Source organism: Penicillium cinerascens (assembly GCF_028974065.1).
Source record: "Penicillium cinerascens strain IBT 15544 chromosome Unknown contig_5_segment0_segment0, whole genome shotgun sequence".
NCBI lineage: Eukaryota > Fungi > Ascomycota > Eurotiomycetes > Eurotiales > Aspergillaceae > Penicillium > Penicillium cinerascens.
The window spans coordinates 1126610-1146742 of record NW_026695294.1 but is presented as its reverse complement, the minus strand read 5'-3'; the positions used below and the strand labels follow the sequence as shown (position 1 = coordinate 1146742).

Here is a 20133-nt window from a genome sequence, read left to right as displayed (position 1 = left end):
AAAATGAACATGTGAAACGGCTCTTTTGTTGGAGTGTTGAACATGAATATCTGGTCAGGGTCCGTTGCCCTGGATTCAGACCGCCAGCTGGAAGGTAACCCTACCGAAACGCCTTGATATCTTGCGCTCCTCGCTGACCTTACCAGGGATCCGTTTGGTCAATCCGACCTCCCACTGGCAATGCGATATACCCAAAGACTCGAAACTCCGCCTGCGCAGCTTCGTGAATCCGTCGCTCATTCCACTACACGCACGAGCGGGCCCCAGCCTCGAGTTACACACAATCCACGTAGGCACGTCCCAATGGCTTCAGAACAAGCTCACCAGCGCTATCTGGTTGAGCGAGGACGAACTAGACCTCCACCAGTCACTGCAATGCCCTGTCGGTCTTCTGATTAGTGTCGATGGCACTAGTGTCAAGAAGACCGGCGTTGTCACGTCGGATCTCTTGATCTATGGCGTATTATCCAGAGCGACATCGTGTGCACGCCCGCCCACACCACCACATTCGTCGCCAGCTGAGATCAATGGCCAAACCATTACCCCACCAAACAAACCGTATGAACTCAGGATTTATGCTGCGCCTCTCTCAACTTCGCTCCTCACCCAAGCACAAGCATTTCCATCTCCACCACAAAGCTCCGACGGCGAGCAAGTTTCCACCCAGGCCGAGTTCCTTCCAGATATCAGCTCACCCAGTCCAAAGCGGAAACGAGTCGCAACACTCTTTGAATCTGCAGCACAACACCACCGGCGCGTACGGCAACGAGGTGGGGAGGCCGTCTCTCAATTAATGGCCACATCGCGACCATTGTCCTCGTCGCAAAACCTCCAAGCTCTCCGCGTGAAGCGAGAACCCGAAGACGAGAAACCTAGTCTTCCATCACTTGACCGAATAGCTGCACGTAGATCACGCTCTGTATCTATCGGCGCCAACTTGCACCGTCCAGGTAGCAGACTCGGGGCGCGTGCTACTCCAGGTGTAAACGCCGATCCACAAAAGCGAGTATCGACACCAAACCCATTCCTCGATTCCAACTCTCGTCATGGACTGCAGCAGACGCAACCACCATCAGGTCTCTCAGCCTCGATCGAAGAAACACCCGCGATGCCCACCTCCCCTCCCAAAAGTATGGAAGCTGTCATTTCAGAGAATAAGAACCTCATCACGAGGACCATCCTCACTGCTATGCGCCTTTACGGCTTCCACCGCTCGAATACTCGGGCTTCGACCAAACTCGCCTCTGGAGACGACCCTGAAGCATCAAATGCAACTCCGGCACCAGAGACACACCGCGCGGAGACGCCAATACCAGGCACTTCGGCGGATGACGACGAGTTCAAGTCTATGTACCACGCAACGTACAAGGCAGCAGCGTTTGCCCTCCGCAAGTTTCTGAAAGGTTCTGCGATTGAACCACCTCTGTTGCTGGAGAAGAACAAAGCTATGACCTGCATTGACGAGCTCCTGCGAATTTTCTGCGAGGATCATTGAAGGGGGATATCCGTGGATTTTGAAAAACGCCATATTATGACTTTACGGACTTATGCTGCATCTATTTCGGACTGGGCGTTTCACGGGATTGCATGGCTTACTTTTGTTTCCCATTTCTCAAGACTCGCCTCTACCATTCGAGTAGCGTTTATATCATTGCGTTGATTTTTTTTACTTGCGTCGTACCTGATAAGAAACAATCTACGAACCATGCTCGGCTTCAAAGAAACAAGAATCAATTCCAATTCATCGACGCTAAGTCCCAGCTCTTAAGCCAGAGATGCGAATGCCCAAGCCAAATCATATCAGCGCATAAAATACAAAGCCAAGCCACCGCCAGATAGACCTCGTCTAGGGTATCAACCTTAATCACAGCGCGAGATTGTAGGTATAGTCATCCTCGATGTTCTGCGACACCCAGAGGACAACCGAGCTCATCATAACGAGACCATTCGCAACCACATTCGCAATGCCAAAGTAAAGCGTCTGAATCGGATAATCCTTCATGAGGTACTTGAGCACCATAACAGTCTGCAATTGAAGCGTTAGCCACTCCCACACTCAATCTCGCACATGAAATAAAGGGAACAAATACGTACCACACTCCCAGCAAGCCCGCCAGCCAACAGCGCAAAGCCAAGGAAAAGGACAAAGCGCGCCTTCCACGCAACTCCACTCCCCGAGTAGCTAAAGCTATCGGCCTGCAGCCTCGACTTCTCGATCGAGTTGATCACCAGCATGCCCAGCGCGGAGCAGATACCGGGGATCCAGTCGACGAACTTGATGTGCACGTCTGAGCCATTGCGGGGGCTGTGCGAGAAAGCGGCGACGTCGACGAGGAAGAAGAAGCCTGCGGCGAACTATCATAGACGAGTTAGCTTGAGCATTGCAATACAGTGTTGGAAGTTATGAATGGGAGGTGTGCAATTGGAGGGTGTGTGGGATAGCTGCATGCGATTCCCGACTCGGGAGGTTGGGAGTGGTCGGGGTGGGGGGGCTCACCAGTGCGCCGGAGGTGTAGACGCCGGCGTTACGGACAGCGGCGTTGTTGAGCCATTCTGGCTTGGAGAAGCGGAAGAGGCGGTTGCTTGAGACGTCCATGGTGCTTGTGTTTTCAACGTTGCGATGGGGTTGGGCGTGAGTCGGCTGATGACGCTGGCGGCTGGTCGGGGAAATGTCGGGCCGGTGGAGTATGCAGCTTCGGGCGAGGCACCGTCATGAATAGCTTGTACAATACGTCTACGGTTCTGTATTGGGGTTTGCTTTATTTTCCAAGGTTACAGCGTATTTGGAACATGTCTGCCTTTTCTTTCGTTGGGTTTGAGAGTTGAAGTCGTCGTCAGCTACGATGTCATAGACCTTCTTTAGGCAGCGAAATATACTTGCGAGCTCTACGCGTGGACAGATGCTAGGTATCTAGGTAGCACTTTTTTTGGAGCATTTGCATTAAGTAAATGTACGGTAGGACCACAGTCCTGGGGTATATACATGTCAAATTTTAAACCACTTTTCTTCTGCCTAGCAGGCTTGCGTAACGAGTCGTGGCATGGGACCATGGCGACGGAATAGATCCGCCTGTTTAGTGCATCCTGAGATCATCGACACTCTAAACGTTTCCATGGGCCGGCTCGAGGTGTGGAAGCGAGTCCGGTAGTCAACAAGTGACCTATGTCACCCGGGTGCTGTTCGCATCGACGGAGGTGACTCGGCGCCGATATTCCAACAAAGGCCAATTTAGGCGCGTCATTCTCCTCATTCGCCGGTATATAGCATCTTCGGAGATATGTCGTAGAACATCAATATGCCCTCGAAGGAACAATTCACGCGGAGCCGACGGGAGTCTCCCGCAGCTTGTCCATGATAGCATCCACGGCCTCCATGTCGCCCGAATCGACATTCTCAGTAGGATAGCCCTCCGGGAGAGCTTTGACCAATTCGTTCATCGCGGGCTGGTAGTTGCGCACGGCGGAGGAGAGCGCATAGATAGACTTCTTGCGCGCGGCGGGGTTCGGATCGGTCATAGCCATATTGGCAAGAGTAGGAATAGCATTCAAGACGATAAGCTGCGCAGAAATGTTAGCCTCAACCCGCCAATTCTAGATTATGCCGGGGTTTCCGGTATACATACCTTATCTTGTGCCTTCTCATTGTTCTGCACGGCAGTGCCGATACACCAAGCCGCATAACGGCGCATCTCAGCCTCCTCGTGCTGAAGCAGCTTGACCAATGGGCTCCACAGGCCCAGCGGCTCGAGGTTGTTGGCGTTGTCTATGCCCTCGATGAGTTGCTCGAAGTTGTCGAAGGCGATCAACTTGTTCTCGAGGTCGGATTCGTCGGAGTGCAGTACTTCCATGGCAGCCTTCATCAGGTCAGCCTCACTGGGGCCACCGAACAGGGCATTGATCATATCCGGGGTCAGGGTGCGGCCGGCCTCGTTGGTGGGAGGAGGGGCAGTGGTGGTGCCATCCTCGTCCTGCTGCTGGGAGTTCTGGACACTCCACTTAAGGAGCTTGTTCATTTGAGGGTCCATATTGAGTAGATCGGTAAGGTGTAGGTAGCGTAATAGGGTCTGAACGCAGCAGTGAGGCGTCGTTATAAGAGGGACCGTGAAATTACATAGGCTGACATAATCGTACAATCGAGATGCTTCGTGCGACACCCAGAGGTTTCCGGCACGTGACTTGCCACACCGTCTGTTTCTGGGTCGACACTGCCACCTTGCAAATGGCGGTAGACTGGGTTGCGTGTACCGTGCACCTTGGTGACTAGTCTTGGGCCCATTGAGCACGTCGGGTGCTTTGTACAGTGAATACTGGAGTACCAAGCTAGCTATATATGTCTTAAGTATGGTCTGTGCCGTGATGTATTCCCGGGTACGAGGTATCCCTCAAGTACCTCTGCCGACCCTTCGTGCCCCGGAGCGGCTGAGATGGAGGGGTTCTATACTTAGAAGAGACTTCCCTGCTCTCGTGTTTTAACGGGTGCTGTCTCCCCCGCCACATGCGTTAAACTTGAGAATGTCGAATGTACTGCACCATTCTGGACATTCTAGACATTATTCTAGGCATCCTACGTATCTATAGGCGCCAAGGTGGTTGTAGTGCTCAAGGCCGCGTACTTGGATCAGCGCCATGGGCTGTACCGTGCCCCGTCTCCAGGGTGCGAGGCGAAAAAGACCCTGTGCCCTACGAGGATGCGCAATTGCATTGTAATGGACAGGCAGACAGGATGTTTCTGCCTTGGAATGAAGTTATAAGTACAAGAGGCGGTCGATCGGGGGTGGCTAGTCGAGACCAGGCGCACACACCAGGTCCACGTCCCAACCATCACAAACCCTCCCCTCCTCTCCACTTCTCCCTTCCTTCTCTTCCTTCCCTTCCCCTAACTCTTTCCCCATCTCTATAACCTTTCCATCTTCTCTTTTCCCTTCAGTCTAGCCCTCATTCACCATGGAAGGTATGTTTTCTATCCTCGTTGTGGCCACCTCACCCACTTGGAGACGGACCCCCCTCCCCCTCCTCCTTCCAGATCTGGGGGCCGTCTACCCAAGCTGACCGGCGGTCGCCCAACCCCCGAATATCCCGGACTCGTGGCTAACTCATTCTTTCTCCTACAGAGGAAGTTGCTGCTCTCGTTATCGACAATGGGTACGTGATGCATTGCGCTTTACCTGGGAGCTCAGCCTGGTTGCGTTTGGGTACTCGTCATTTCGGTCGCGGTCCATCTGTCATCTCCCTCCCCCCCCCTATCCGCCACCACCGCAAATTGAGTCCCCAATCGCTTTCCAGGCCCCTCCCAGCGTCGGCGGCGAGCAGACAAGATTTTCTCTATGATCGAGGGATCCATTTACTGATGAATTGTCTGTAGTTCGGGTATGTGCAAGGCCGGTTTCGCCGGTGACGACGCACCTCGAGCTGTCTTCCGTAAGTGCGACCCCACAGAACCCGACACCCCTCCTCTTTGCACTGTCTCCCGCCCTTGCGTCGGCAGACACCACCTCGTGCTTTTTTGGCCCTATTTTGAGGCTCTGCTTTTCACTCTGGTATCGAAAATGTCAAAATTTACTGACCCCACTTGATTAGCCTCCATTGTCGGTCGCCCCCGTCACCATGGGTAAATGCAACCTCCCCTTTTGTTTTCCATTGCGAATGGATTGCAGTTTGATAGGACTCGAAAAAAACTAACATGCGCCCAGTATCATGATTGGTATGGGTCAGAAGGACTCCTACGTCGGTGATGAGGCTCAGTCCAAGCGTGGTATCCTGACTCTGCGCTACCCCATCGAGCACGGTGTTGTCACCAACTGGGACGACATGGAGAAGATCTGGCACCACACCTTCTACAACGAGCTCCGCGTGGCTCCCGAGGAGCACCCCATCCTCTTGACTGAGGCTCCCATTAACCCCAAGTCCAACCGTGAGAAGATGACCCAGATCGTTTTCGAGACCTTCAACGCCCCCGCCTTCTACGTCTCCATCCAGGCCGTTCTGTCCCTGTACGCCTCCGGTCGTACCACCGGTATCGTTCTCGACTCCGGTGACGGTGTTACCCACGTTGTCCCCATCTACGAGGGTTTCTCGCTGCCCCACGCTATCTCGCGTATCGACATGGCTGGCCGTGATCTGACCGACTACCTGATGAAGATTCTGGCTGAGCGTGGCTACACTTTCTCCACCACTGCCGAGCGTGAAATCGTCCGTGACATCAAGGAGAAGCTTTGCTACGTCGCTCTCGACTTCGAGCAGGAGATTCAGACCGCTTCCCAGAGCTCCAGCCTCGAGAAGTCCTACGAGCTTCCCGACGGTCAGGTCATCACTATTGGCAACGAGCGCTTCCGTGCTCCTGAGGCTCTGTTCCAGCCTAACGTCTTGGGTCTTGAGTCCGGTGGTATCCACGTCACCACCTTCAACTCCATCATGAAGTGTGATGTTGATGTCCGTAAGGATCTGTACGGCAACATTGTCATGGTATGTCTACACTCTCTATATGATATGAACCTTCCCGAATGCTAACTGTCCCAGTCTGGTGGTACCACCATGTACCCCGGTATCTCCGACCGTATGCAGAAGGAGATCACTGCTCTGGCTCCCTCGTCCATGAAGGTTAAGATTATTGCTCCCCCCGAGCGCAAGTACTCCGTGTGGATCGGTGGTTCCATTCTCGCCTCCCTGTCCACCTTCCAGCAGATGTGGATCTCCAAGCAGGAGTACGACGAGAGCGGTCCCTCCATTGTCCACCGCAAGTGCTTCTAAGCGTCTACGCGTGGTTGATCGTCTTCGCTCGTACTTTCCTGGTGTATCAAAAGGCAGGATGGAGGCACTGGTGGATCGCAAGTGTTGTTGGACTCGCATTATCCAGCGAATAGCCTGAAAATGGAAATTCTCGATTTTAGTGGAATAGAGTCGGTCCTTATTTTATTTTCTCGTCTTTTTGTTTCTTTGCGAGTCCGCCTCCCTACGCACCTCTTTGAATCCCCTTACCCCCGCCGACCTTGACGCCGAGGCGACACGGTGTAGGTGAGGATTGTGTACATGGAGTTGGCACAGGTTCGCGTTCCTTTTCTGTTCTAGCCTTACTATCTTCGAAATTGTTGAGCCGTACTTTGCCCCTGTAATCTGTAGAGTAGAACAAGTACCTAGGTACCCAGGCTAGATGCTGGTGAGGCTAAGACTTGACGTCCAGATAGGGTACTTATAGGTGGAAGGAGTAAACTCCTCCCACTCGACGAATAAGGTTCTCTATCTTATGCACAAGGTGTTCATCTGATATAAACGAAGGGAAACCCGTGGGGCAGGAACCAGTAACAGATTCTATGAAGTGAATTGTCCAACTTGGAAGATAGCTGGCGCACTACCTAGCTAGGTATATTCAAGGAAAAAGTCAAGTGAAATCTTCATTGCTCAAAGGGCGGGAGTATATATCATTTATCCATCATACAGGATCAGCATCAGTCATTCCGGGACTCACAGCCCCAATTTTGGGTGAAACGTAAAAACAAGAAGAACAAGAGTTGGGGAACAATCAACAAGAACGACAGTGGCAAGTATATCAACGTATAAACAAGAATGCTATCTAAGCCCACGACTCAAGACCAGAGAGGACACAGCCCTCGTCATCACCACGAACCTGCAGCTCACCAATACGGAAGACAGCCTCACCAGCAGCCTCGAAGCTCTGGCGGACAGCGGCCTCAGAGGCAGCGTCAACAGCGATGATCATACCGACACCGCAGTTGAAGGCACGGGCCATCTCAGCGGCGGAGACGTTACCGGCGCGCTGGAGCCACTGGAAGACCGGGGGCTGAGCCCAAGTGCGCACGTCGATATGGGCGGACAGAGTCTTGGGCAGCATGCGGGGGACGTTCTCGATGAGACCGCCGCCGGTGATGTGGGCGAGACCCTTAATGGCAGCGGGGTGGGCGTTGAGAGCGCTGAGGATGGGCTTGACGTAGATGCGGGTCGGGGTGAGGAGGGCACGGCCGAGAGAGACGTCCTGGGGCAGGCCGGGGACAGTGAAGGGGGCCGGGTCGGTGTAGCGGAGGCCAGCACGCTCGACGATCTTGCGGACGAGCGAGTAGCCGTTTGAGTGCGGGCCGGAGGAGCCCAGAGCGAGCAGGACATCACCGGCGCGCATGGAGTCGGTGTAGGGCAGGATCTGGCGGGCGTTGTCGCCAGTGGTGTTGATGGCACCGACGGCGGCACCAACGGCGTCGTAGGTCTCGTCGACGAAGAGGCCGGGCATCTCGGCGGTTTCGCCGCCGATCAGGGCACAGCCGGCTTGCACACAGCCGTCGGCGACACCGGTCACGAAGGCTGTGGCCGTGGGGACGTCCAGGTGGCCGCAGGAGTAGCAGTCGAGGAAGAAGAGGGGCTCGGCGCCTTGGACAACGAGGTCGTTGACGTTCATGGCGACCAGGTCGATACCGACAGTGTCGTGGATGCCGACGGTGTGAGCGATCTTGAGCTTGGTGCCGACACCATCAATGGCTCCGATGAGAGTAGGAGAGTGAGGGTGGTAGGCGGAGTTGGCAGCGGCCAGAGAGAAGAGACCACCGAAGCCACCGATGACGGCGTCAGTGCCCGGGCGCTTGGTGCGGGCGACGGAGCTCTTGATGCGGTTGACCAGCTCGTTACCGGCATCAATGGAGACACCGGCGGCGGCGTAGGTGAGCGAGGTGTCGGCGGTTTGGCGGAATGCGCGGTGGGCAATGTCCTTGCGGTAGAACATGTCCTCGAAGTGGATGGTAGCAATGCCCTCGTAGGACTTGGAAACGGCCTCCTCGAGGGTCGAGGCAGTGGCCGTGGCGGCAATCACACGACCGCCAGATGTCTGCAACTCGTTGCCAGCAAGGGTGGTACCGGCGTGGAAGATAAGAGAGCCAGCCGGGGTAGGGTCAAGAGTAATGGCCTTGCCCTTGGCGTAAGAGCCAGGGTAGCCGCCAGCGACAGCCACGACAGTAGTAGAGTACTTGGACTCGACCTTGACGGTAACACCGTCAAGCCAGTGCTCGGTGCAAGCAACCATGATCTGAGCCAGATCGGTATCCTCGCTCAGCAGAGGCAACAAGGTCTGTGTCTCCGGATCACCACCACGAACGTTGTACTCCAGGACCTTGGGTCCGTTCTTGGTCATCATGAGACCAGTGAATAGGATACCGACGAAGGGCATTCCATCCCGACGCATACCGTCAATGGACGGCTGGATAATGGTGCGGTCGATCTCCTCACGCACCTCCTTGGGGGCAATGCGAGTAGGCGCATAGCAGCCCATACCACCAGTGTTGGGACCCTTGTCACCGTCAAAGATACGCTTGTGGTCCTGTGCCGGGGGCAGGGAGCGAATGGTGTAGCCATCACTGAAAGTGAGAATGCTCAGCTCATCACCCTCCAGGTACTCCTCGATGACGACCTCGTCACCAGCCTTGCCGAACTGGTGGTCCACCATCATTTCCTTCAGCGCCTGGTGCGCCTCCTCCTTGGTAGTGGGAATAACGACACCCTTACCACCGGCAAGACCATCGGCCTTGATCACGACGTTATGCGAAACGGAGTCGAGGTAGCGGCGAGCGGACTCGTAGTCGTTGAAGTTTCCAAACGCAGCGGTGGGGATCTGGTGGCGCTGCATGAAGTCCTTGGAGAAGGTCTTGGAGCCCTCCATGCGAGCAGCAGCCTTGGAAGGACCGAAGCATCGGATACCGACTGTTGATAGAAACCAAGTCTTAGCAATTGCGCAAGAGAAAGAAATTTGTTGGACTTACCAGCCTGGAAATATCCTTGGATACCGTCCACGAGAGGAGCTTCAGGACCGGGAACAACCAGGTTCACCTGGTTCTGCTGGGCAAAGGCCACCAGACCAGGGTAATCATCGCCCTTGATGTTGGCATTGGCGATCTTGCTGTCAGTACCCAGACCAGTACCGCCGTTTCCGGGAGCGACGTAGACAATGTCGACGAGGGGTGACTGGCTCAGCTTCCAGGCTAGAGCGTGCTCACGGCCGCCATTGCCGACAATGAGGACGCGCAACTGATCTTGGGCCATTGTGAAGGGGGGGGAGGCGGTGTCTCGAGCGACTGGTGAAGTTAGTGACCGTGTGAGTCTTCCGCGGGGTATGCCCCTCTTGACAGATTTGAGGGTAGAGATGGAATTGGTAGATGTAGAGGGGTAATAAAAACACCAATGAGTAAGACGAGGGGCTGAACTAACTTACCTCGCCGAGAAACTTGAGAATCAACTGCGTAAAAAGTGGATGAGGAGTCGTGAAATCTGATACAGCGCTGGATAACTTTTTTTCTGCCGGCGGCGGTGTTTCTCCGGGGATGGAACCGTATTGGTAGATGGAAATCAACTCAAGGTGCGATTTTGAAGCTTGATAAGAGATATGGTCCTTTTTTAACGATAAAACAAGACCAACGACTCACAAATACTACAATGTACACTAGAGACAACAATTGCATCTAATTGTTAGTTTATACTGTAAAGAAGCCTATTGCTCAAGTCTCTCCAGGAGGATGCAGGTAGTTTAGGACTTTGCCAAATGCCGTTTATAGATGGAAAGAACCAGATCACTGCAGATGATTTCAAGAATGCTTTTGCTTCTCGAGACTATTCTGCCGATATCCAAATATTCGCGATATTTGCACTTGGGCTGCAGAATCTGTGCCTTACAGCCTTATCGGGCGGTGGACATGGGCAGAAAAAAAACAGCGCCGCGCGACGCTCCGTCGATTCGGACTCCTGTCACGTCTCGAGAAGTTTGATATATTCTGTTCTGTTTCTTGTTTCTCGGTTGTTTTCGCATCCGGTGGCATGTTTCGGGCCTCTATCCGGTCTGCTTCAGACCCTCTCCGGGACCATGTGTGCCTCTCATGTTTAAGCCATCGGTTTGGCGCGCCGTCCAGGTTGCGTCAATTCCACGCCCGGCCTGCCTTGCGCGTCGAAGCAGGCAATGGAACATCTGAGAACAATTCAAAAGATGCGCCGTTACCACCAAAGCCAAACCAGGGAATTGGCTTGCCTAAAGAGGTACAGTGCCAGCAATCATGGATCACCTTTCGGGGTAACGTGTAACGTTAATACTAACCTGATGAAGAATCAGAGCGATGCACCCTCCAACCAGTCCTCGGACAATGCGTTGGCTTCGAAATCAACACCCCCGAACCCCGAGAAAAAGACACTCAGCAATAGAAGTCGTCGCGCACACCAAGCAAAGAACCAGCTGTTGAAGAAGTTAGAGCATCTAAAAGCAAAAAGTGAACTTCACAAGAAGCAACAAGAAGTCAAAACCACGGACGAACCCGCCAAAGCGGAAACTACGAACAATGCGGCCAAGACGGAAACCTCAGTGAAGACGGAAACCCCGGTGAAGACGGTGACCAAGCTGCTCGAGCGGACCAAGAAGACTCAAAAAGACAAGAACCCGGAGGAACAACCCAGGCGCAAGCTTACGCATGTTTCAAGCTTCGTGCGCGAAAAGACTACCGGGTCGATAGAATATGATGACAGAAATGTGAAGGGTAAGTCCCTTTGTGTGGCTGCACTGAATGCCAGCTAACATCTTGAAGCACTGGATTACGATACTGCTCCCGTTCCTCGTTTGTCATTTGGGCTCGATCGAGTTCTCTTTAAGTAAGCCTGCAAACCTTCAATCACGATTCGACGATCTAACGCGATACAGCCCCGGTGTTTACCAATTACGAGACCCCCGATCGCGAGTCTATAACTTCGACCCCTACCTGGGTCAGATCATGCCCGTGACGGAATTCGACTTCAATACTCTTAAGGATTATATTACCTCATCCAAGGATGAAACACTTCGCAGCATCGCCGTCAAGGAAAAGAAAAAGTACGTGGGATCTTCCTCGAGTATGACCTCGGTGCTTTCCCACTTCCATTATCTGCTTTCTGCCTGGAGACCCGTCGACACTCGTACCGTGTCTCGAGGCTTCCCGGAGACATTATCGACCTTTACTCGTCTGCTCCGGGCACCGGCTGCTATGTTCCTCCATTACCAGGATGGGGTGTACGCGATCGATGCAGACAAGGAATTCGATCACGCCAATATCCTTATGAACCTGGGCAAGTCAATGGAGAAGCTTCTCACTCTGCCGAAGGAGGATTTCGAGCGCTATCGACGAACTCACGAAAACAAAATCTCCGCTGAAGAGGAAGAGGCTATCCCTGAATCTTACCATTTCTCCAGCTACGGCAATTTCATTATGCGGTCCCAGCTGGACGCATATGACCACCGTCTCCCCGGAACGGGTATGTTCGACCTGAAGACACGAGCCGTGGTCTCGATCCGCCAGGATGCAAAGAACTTCGAGCACGGGCTGGGATACGAAATCAAGGACAGATACGGAGCCTTTGAGTCCTACGAACGTGAATTCTTCGACATGATCCGTGCTGCATTCCTCAAGTACTCTCTGCAAGTGCGCATCGGCCGCATGGATGGCATTTTCGTGGCCTTCCACAACGTCGAGCGCATCTTCGGTTTCCAGTACATCGGTCTTCCGGAGATGGATCAAGCACTGCACGGACAAAACGACACTGCCCTCGGAGACGCCGAGTTCCAGCTCAGTCTGGGAATGTGGCAGAAGATCTTGGACAAAGCGACAGAGAAGTTCCCTGAGAAATCTCTGCGCTTCCACTTCGAGACCCGCGATGCCGTGACCCCCTTCATGTACATTTTCGCCGAGCCCGTCACTCAAGACGAGATCAAAGCCATCCAATCCAAGAATAAGGCCGCGATCGACGCCTACCAGCAACGTCTTCTGAACCTGCAACCAAGCGAAGACGACTCCGACCTCGACGCCCCTCCTGCACCCGAGCCCGTCGAAGAAGTCCCCGCCGAAAAGGAACAATCAGACGGCGAAGACAATCTCCTCGCAATCGCCCTAACTGTCCGCAACAAGGTGAATGACATCTACGTCGAGCGCCCAATGAACTTCACGGCCTCCGACAAGTGGTCCGCCGAATACGAAATGAGCGAGCTATCCCCAGTCCAAGGCCGCACACTGTACAGAATGTGCCAAGCGCGCCGACAAAAGGAGCTCGCTGGCCGTGGCGAAGACGAGCAGGATACTACAAATAATCACTATCTCCGTCGTCTGCGGCAGATTGCCAAGCAGGGGCGCCGGTATCGCGAGCAGGAGAATGTCCTTGATAAGGAGCATGGTATTGTTGTTTTGGGAGAGGAGTAAATGTGTTGCATGTTTCTGGCATATTGGATTCAGATGGTGTTTGCGCTATCCTTGTACATTAGACGCGATTCCCTTGCATTTGTATTTTTGTCTTCGCGGTGGGCCTACCAAGCCCTTGTATAATGAGGATTTTCTTGGGAGTTGTGGTGAATTGTGATCAACTCGTCTCTTGCATGACACCATGACACCATGGATAAACGTTTCTCGATAAAAACTTCTCGATCAAGAATTCCAAGCTCTTCAAAGCAACCCTACCACGCTCCACGTATAGTAATTAGACCTAACGATTCGAGGCCACGTGACACCGCGGGCCCTGACTCGTATACAAGAAGCATCTACAAACTCAAAGCCCAAAACTTAAAGCATTCAATCCAATACTGCATTATCACTAAGCACTGATCTGATCAGAAAAGAACAATTACACCTAGATTCCAGCAATCCAGCGTCAGAGCAATGCAAACAAAAGAAACATATCAATCCATAAGATATTCACGATCACATTCAAGTTTCATCAGTCACAATCACCGAGAAGGTAAAGAAAGTAGAATTGCAAACGCCCCAATGCTGGATGTCAACGCCGGGTAATAATTTTAAGTGCGCCAAGTAAAGAACCTATCCGAAGGCGGGAATCACAAAAAATCATAAACGCCTTAAAGATGGAGAGTAATTTCAAATGGAAATCAAGCGGGTATCAGTGCCCAAGGGCGGGTCTGCGATGCAGGGGTTGGAGGTGGGATGGGGATGAATCATAGGAGTGACAAGGGAGTGTGCACTCGAAGACGGTCCTATATATGAATCGAGGCGATGTGGTTCATGGAAGGAAGGTGGGAGTGACGGGTGAGAATCCCCGTCTGTACAAGTCGTATGTACATTGGTAGAAGCTACTGAAACTCCTGCAAATCAAGCTTTGGCGGCGACCAGTCCAGTTGCGGGGCTTTGGTATTCGTCACACAGACAGGACGTATAGGATCGACCCCGGGGCGTTCCTTCAAGGCGTTGCCTCGAAGGAAACCTCGCAGAGCAGACGAGGCCGTGCCGTAAGCGCTGCGGGCGCTGCCAGTACCAGTTGAGTTCGTGCTCGAGCTGCGTGCACTGCGGACACTGTTCGCTTTGGTGACTGCAGCGGGCACAGCAGGAACGGGAAGAGGCAAGTTGGCGGCTGAGAGGCCGGATGAGCCGTACTCCGGGGGGAGGATTTGGGCGGCGCGAGCGGTTTGAGGCCGTCGCAAGTTGGGAATGCTTTTCATTCGCAGGTTCTTGGGTGGGATTTTGAGCTCAGGTTGGCTGTCTTGTGAGTCTGAGCGGAGATGGATTGATGGTGCGCGTTCGTCGGGTGGAGATCCGTGGATCTCATCTGCTGATACGGCGACGTCAAATTTCAGGTTCTCGAGCATTGTGCCCAGGCTTGCTGCGGTTGCGGGTCGTCCGTCACTGGCTGCATCGTCGACATCGGTATCCTCAATGCCGTGAGCGATGTTGTAGTTGCGTAGGAGGTACCGGCGTAGACGTGTTACTTCGGTGTCCCATCTGCGCTGCAGTAATTGCACGACCAAGTCTACATTCTGAGTAGTAAATGGAGAAGAGTCCACAGGTGATGCGGTGACACTAGCCGGCGGTGCCTTGCTCAGCCGGTGATTTGTTGCACTAGGCCGGACTCCCATCGCGACATGTAGAGAACGGCGAATCGAATTTGCTGCAGAGCTCTGGGCAGGGTTGTTATCGCAGCGGACGCTGTCAACTTCCCTGCGCACCTTGTCAAGCGAAATCACCCGATCCCGGTCCATGCAGGAGAGGCTGAGAAGAGTGCGGTTGCACTGAAGACCATTGACGAGCACAGTGAACGATTGAAGGTTGATATCATTGTTCTCGCAGTGCACTTCACGCAGCGACTCATTCTCCTCTAACACAGATGCCAAAGTATTCGCACCCTGAAGACCTAGCTTCTGGTGTTCAATCCTTAGCACTTTAAGAGAGGTGTTTTTCTTCAAGCCAGTCAACGCAAGGTTAAGACCGATTCCAAACCGCGCAACATCGAGATGTGCGCTCTCGCCACTGATATCGAGAGCCTCCAGAGATTTATTCTCTTCGAACATCAATTGCAACATCCGGCATGTCTCAGGCCCAGCGTCATACGGAAGAGAGGCCTTGGAAATATCCAGATACCGCAGAGTACGGTTCTTGCGAAGAGCATCCACCAGCTCCCGGAAGTGCTCTTCCTTTTTGAAATCAATCATCTGCATAGAAAGATGCGAGGGAGTCGTATTCTTGGCAATGGCATCGAAGAGGAACGAGCAGCCATTGTCAAGCCGGTTCTCATTGACATGCAAATGAAGGCTGCGTGGAGCGTCCGGACCAGCGGACATTGAATGCATAAGCATGGCAACATCCTCGCCGCTCAATCCACACTGATCAAGTCGAAGCATGCGAAGGTTCGACGAGCGGTTGCTGGCGAGGTAGGTGGCGATTGAGTCGACAGTCTCGCGATTGACGGCCGTCCGGCTGAGAATCAGCTCTTCGAGTTTCCAATTGAACAACATTTCTGCCGTAATGAGCGGCTCGGAGCCAGATGTGCGCGAGATGCGAGACAGGTTGATCTTCCGGATTTGGCCAAAGTATCCAATGTACTGCTGGAGCACGTCTGGATTCAAGCGACCCTGCACACCGGAGATATTGATTGCTTCGAGAGATGACTCTTGAGCAACAATGGTAGATAAAATGAGATCGAGGTCATGCACAGACAGACCACAGTCCCCGACTTCCAACGCACGTAGATGACTACGTCTCTGAGATGCGGCATCCACCAGGTAGTCAAGATCGGACTCGCCTAGTTTGATTCCGTTCAGTACCACCCAGTCCACGCTCGTCAATTCCCGACGACAGACTGGGAAAATAGCTTCTGGAATTCCGCAACCCGGGTCTCGGCTGCCCTTGTCCAAAGTGGGTGTTCGGGTGAGGCAATAGGAAAAGTCCAGTCGGCGCAACCACTTGCTCTTCAAAGCCAATGCGCGCACCTCTTGCGACAAGACAGTCAAATTTGCTTGTCCCGGGATGTGCACGAGGGCCCCTGCCCTGTCGAGATGTACATCGGGATCCACACCGTGCACATCGCGGAGACCTTGCAAGGCATCCAGATTGATGCCGCGGAATGAAATTGACTGGAAGCACTCATTGTACCGAAGGGCGCGCATGACCGCAATCAACTCAAGAGCACTGTACCGCGGGTTCTTCGGGGAAGAAGGCCGGAGAAGTCGGAAGCACGGAGCCTCCTCGCAATCCAAGTCGATAGTATACCGGATATTGGAAGTGTCGATATCGTAACTAGCGGAATAGGCAACTAGCGTTCGATCGAAGCAGCCATAGTCCTCATCCAATGCCACGGGCAGAAAATTCTCAGCGTTTTGTAGCTCGCGTGGAACGACAAAGTCATACGGTTGCCTTGTCCAAAGCGGGCGCAGGAACTCGGTGTGTTGGCGGATCCAACAGGCGACTTCAACCGAATGAACGGAAGCCAGGAATACGTTGAATGATTTCCGCAGCGGTGCCCTGGTCAATATCAGCAAATGAACTGGGTTGAGTCGTCCCAATAACGGACTAACCGAAAAGTCAAATGGAGACTGTCATCGCCGTACTCCATGGATAAACCAGTCAAGTTCATGAGTCCAAAGGAAGTGGCTGTCTCCAGATCGGACAAGGATACTGCGGACGACCGATTGGCCACCTTTTGCATAGGTATTAAATGGACCTTGTGCAAGCCGATTGCAAGATAGCAGCCGGTGGGTGATAGTTTGGTGAGATCATCGGAAGACGAGCGAGTCGGGGACTTGCTAGAGGCAATCTGTATAACACGGAACATTCGGAACGTGACCGGGTCATAATCTCGTTCGTGTTCCAACATCCTTGTTACATACTCGATCGAGCCCCGATCGAATGGTTGCGGGTCGTTTGATCGTGTCATCTGCGCAGCCTGGCGAATACCCAGCATCCAGAGGTTCAATTCTTGAAGATCGGGCGTCTGCATCTGGACCAATGCAGCTTTGTGCGTGCGTTCATCCAGGTAGGCCACCTCGACTGTTGGGGATAACCGTGCGTCTTCAAGCATGTAGACCGCGATAATACTGTTCAGCGGAATACCTGACGACGCCTCGTTCGACATCATTAGTTGCATATCCTGCAAAGAGCTGATCGAGGCGACAGATTGGCGGTGCGAAGGCGGGGCCGGCCTGTTATAAGAATGTGGGATCGAAGGAAAGGCATCGGCCGCTTTGCTCTGGTTTTTAAAGCGAACCAAATGCGTATCGGTGAGGACAAGGTACTGGCTCTTCTTCCTCCACATGCCGCCCGTTGTCTGGACTTCTCCATGATGGAGGATGGCCGAAGAACCGATCCCATTTCGGGGACTTACCATACTTTCATCTCCGAGAGAACCAACGGAAGCACTGAGGGGGTCGTCATCCTCCAAGGAATGAAGCGATTTGAAAGAGTCGAATACCGAGCCACGCTTTTTCTGCAACGACTTCCTTCGCGGGCGAGGGATTTCCAGGGTAGGCGTTGATGCAGACATGGCTGCGGACCAGGCAGCGACCTCCGCGTTTGCGGACCCAGGTCGGCGCAAGGCACTGGGTTTCGGGCTTTGCGACCGGCCAAAGAAGCCGGAATTGCGGTGGGCTTTCTTGTCTCGAGAAAGGGTATCGTCTGAGGGAGTGCGGTCATGCAGGACAGGTCTGGGAAGCGGGGCAGAGCTCGTAGAGGACGGGCTGAACACGCTTACGCTTTTTCTTCGCTCCTTCTTGCCATTGTGGTCGGCCATGGCGAGGTCGAGATACAGGTAGACAGGAGGGATTCAAGGTTGAGAGGTTGAAGGAAGATCGGAGCAAAAGTGGTAGCGATGAGCTTATCTGATCTACGACCCGAACGTCGTTCTCACTATAGGACTAGTTAGTGAGGAGTTTCAGCCATGCTAGGCAGAGTAGAAAGGAGGAGTAAACAGATCCCGATGGAGGTCTGGGGAGATGGGAAAGCGGGGAGGAGAGAAGGTTCTCGTACGGTCGAGCTTCGCGGCGCCATGAGAAGCAATTGACAGGCGATAGCTAGGGGTAGCAAAGTAGCTCCACCTCTAGCGGAACCGGGGATATATTGTAGAGAACCCCAGACGCGTTTGGCAGCTGTCAACAATGTGGCGAGGAGAGGGGTTTTGGTTGCACTGGGGTGTCGCCGGAAGGGGGAGGTCTCCGGAGCCAATGCGCCTAAACACGACCCAACACCAAAAACGGTGAGCTAGAGAAAATCAAAAAAGAGCGGTGATCAATTGTGATCGCTCCGATAATGAGAAGTGCCCTGCTTGCGAAAGGTTATATGCGACCGAGGATGAGGTCAGAGAGTGCCGATCGGCGCAGAGGAGTCACTGGAGGCAAAGAGGGTGGAGAGGGTGATGTCAAGGGGACGAGAGGACGGGAAGATGATGAACGCGGACAGAAAACAGATCAAACAGGGAAACGAGGAACGAGACACGATTGAGCTGAGAGAAGCGGAAGGAAAAGGAGGTGAGAAACGAGGAATGGACGGATGCAGTAACGCTGATACTTTCATGATCGCCATGTTTCAGATTCGTTGTCTTTTTTTATTTTCGGGCCGATTCATTTTCTTCATAACTGACGGTCTACTCCGAGTTTCTTCAATAATATCCAGTGTTTATGTATAGCTTCAACACGCGCCTGGCTCGTCTAGGGACATTGGCCGAATAACATGGTCGAATAACATCTCGAGTGGCATATCCGCATTCGAATGAGCGGAATCCAGTCACGTAAGAGGCGCACCCCACTGGCCAAAGCTGTGCATCGGCGAAGAATACCAACTCTACCGTGCAGGTCACAACAAGGATCGTGCCTGGTAAGAACACACCGTAGGAACCATGGTTCCCACCCTGCATAATTAGTCTATCTATTCTTTCAATGACCCTAACCTTCAGAATGGATATAGTATCCACACTGGGGACGATCGACCTATCCACGCGAGGTAACTCAGGGGGATTAAAGCTGGGCCCGCCATGGAGATCACAATATAGATCGACGCCGCTACAGGAGAAGCTTGACTTCCCCGACGGTTGGTTCTGCGTCGTGTCCGTATCCCTGGTTAATATCTAGGCCAGTACGGATATTTCAACCGAAATTGCGGTGTTTGCTTCGTCGCGGGATGTGCTCCGTGATGTACCGGTTCACGCACGCACTGGAGCATGTGTAACCCGAGATTTTCTTATTATTTCTTATTTCTTATTTCTCAATTATCGACGGGTGCCACGCTCCCGCTCAGCCTGGTATCGCTCTGCTCGTTTAATCTTCCGGATAAGATCAATGTACTCGTTCACTCGTTTCTCCGCCCAGATGCAGCCGCCCAGGGTCATGATCGCCATCTGTATGAAGACCTTGAACTGTGGCGTCAGTCCCTGGTAAATACGAGCTTGGGGTGAAATCCACTTCGAGAAACCCTCTAGTGGTCGGTAGAAGAGGCGTGAGCGGATATACTCGCGGGAGAAGGGTGACTGTCGAGGACGTGGTTGTGACTCGGGAGCAGCAGGAGGCTGGGGGTTCGCAAAGGTGAACGGATGAGGAAGGATCATGATCATATGGGCGAGAATCGAGACAGACCCGAACTGCAAGAGTAAAACGATCAGTGTCAAGTCTATTTTGGTCTGTTGCATGATGAACCTACGCGGAACACGCCCGTCATGAAACCTTTCATAGCTTCCGTGGTGAGTTCTTCGGGTGGCTCGATGTCGGCCCTCTGGCTTGGTGGTGGGGGCATGTCGATTATATCGTAGGAATTGAGTTATTTGCAAACGTTTGTGACCAGTTCCAGGTCAATTCCCGATCAATGTTTCTTATCGTACAGCTCTGGCCGCGGGGAACCGGATGAGAATGTCTAGTTGGCCAGTTCGCCGGGTGTG

General features: G+C 53.2%; 8 protein-coding genes across 8 annotated transcripts; 3 read left to right on the top strand and 5 right to left on the bottom strand.

The window, feature by feature from the left end:
• Positions 1–42: 42 nt before the first annotated feature.
• On the top strand, positions 43–1495 carry N7498_004879 (uncharacterized protein; the record flags this gene model as incomplete). Its single annotated transcript, XM_058451941.1, has 2 exons — positions 43–94; positions 147–1495. 2 exons carry the CDS (start codon positions 43–45, stop codon positions 1493–1495), a joined length of 1401 nt encoding a protein of 466 aa, XP_058308479.1.
• Positions 1496–1864: 369 nt separating this feature from the next.
• On the bottom strand, positions 1865–2596 carry N7498_004878 (UPF0220 family protein; the record flags this gene model as incomplete). Its single annotated transcript, XM_058451940.1, has 3 exons — positions 1865–2026; positions 2095–2355; positions 2498–2596. The coding sequence occupies 3 exons, from the start codon at positions 2594–2596 to the stop codon at positions 1865–1867; spliced, it is 522 nt and encodes a 173-aa protein (XP_058308478.1).
• Positions 2597–3315: 719 nt separating this feature from the next.
• On the bottom strand, positions 3316–4025 carry fes1 (Hsp70 nucleotide exchange factor FES1; the record flags this gene model as incomplete). The annotated part of the gene is made up of 2 exons (XM_058451939.1): positions 3316–3558; positions 3624–4025. The coding sequence occupies 2 exons, from the start codon at positions 4023–4025 to the stop codon at positions 3316–3318; spliced, it is 645 nt and encodes a 214-aa protein (XP_058308477.1).
• A 919-nt stretch (positions 4026–4944) lies between these two features.
• act1 (actin ACT1) lies at positions 4945–6747 on the top strand (the record flags this gene model as incomplete). Its single annotated transcript, XM_058451938.1, has 6 exons — positions 4945–4951; positions 5112–5142; positions 5363–5418; positions 5578–5608; positions 5691–6462; positions 6517–6747. 6 exons carry the CDS (start codon positions 4945–4947, stop codon positions 6745–6747), a joined length of 1128 nt encoding a protein of 375 aa, XP_058308476.1.
• Positions 6748–7567: 820 nt separating this feature from the next.
• ade1 (bifunctional aminoimidazole ribotide synthase/glycinamide ribotide synthase) lies at positions 7568–10036 on the bottom strand (the record flags this gene model as incomplete). Its single annotated transcript, XM_058451937.1, has 2 exons — positions 9753–10036; positions 7568–9693 (listed from the first exon to the last, which is right to left on the bottom strand). The coding sequence occupies exons 1-2, from the start codon at positions 10030–10032 to the stop codon at positions 7568–7570; spliced, it is 2406 nt and encodes an 801-aa protein (XP_058308475.1). The 5' UTR covers positions 10033–10036.
• Positions 10037–10739: 703 nt separating this feature from the next.
• N7498_004874 (Pet127 family protein) lies at positions 10740–13193 on the top strand (the record flags this gene model as incomplete). The annotated part of the gene is made up of 4 exons (XM_058451936.1): positions 10740–11016; positions 11084–11507; positions 11556–11619; positions 11669–13193. The coding sequence occupies exons 1-4, from the start codon at positions 10801–10803 to the stop codon at positions 13191–13193; spliced, it is 2229 nt and encodes a 742-aa protein (XP_058308474.1). The 5' UTR covers positions 10740–10800.
• Positions 13194–14074: 881 nt separating this feature from the next.
• N7498_004873 (uncharacterized protein) lies at positions 14075–18000 on the bottom strand (the record flags this gene model as incomplete). Its single annotated transcript, XM_058451935.1, has 2 exons — positions 14075–16736; positions 16790–18000. The coding sequence occupies 2 exons, from the start codon at positions 17998–18000 to the stop codon at positions 14075–14077; spliced, it is 3873 nt and encodes a 1290-aa protein (XP_058308473.1).
• Positions 18001–19470: 1470 nt separating this feature from the next.
• Positions 19471–19991, bottom strand: N7498_004872 (uncharacterized protein; the record flags this gene model as incomplete). The annotated part of the gene is made up of 2 exons (XM_058451934.1): positions 19471–19839; positions 19899–19991. 2 exons carry the CDS (start codon positions 19989–19991, stop codon positions 19471–19473), a joined length of 462 nt encoding a protein of 153 aa, XP_058308472.1.
• Positions 19992–20133: the final 142 nt, after the last annotated feature.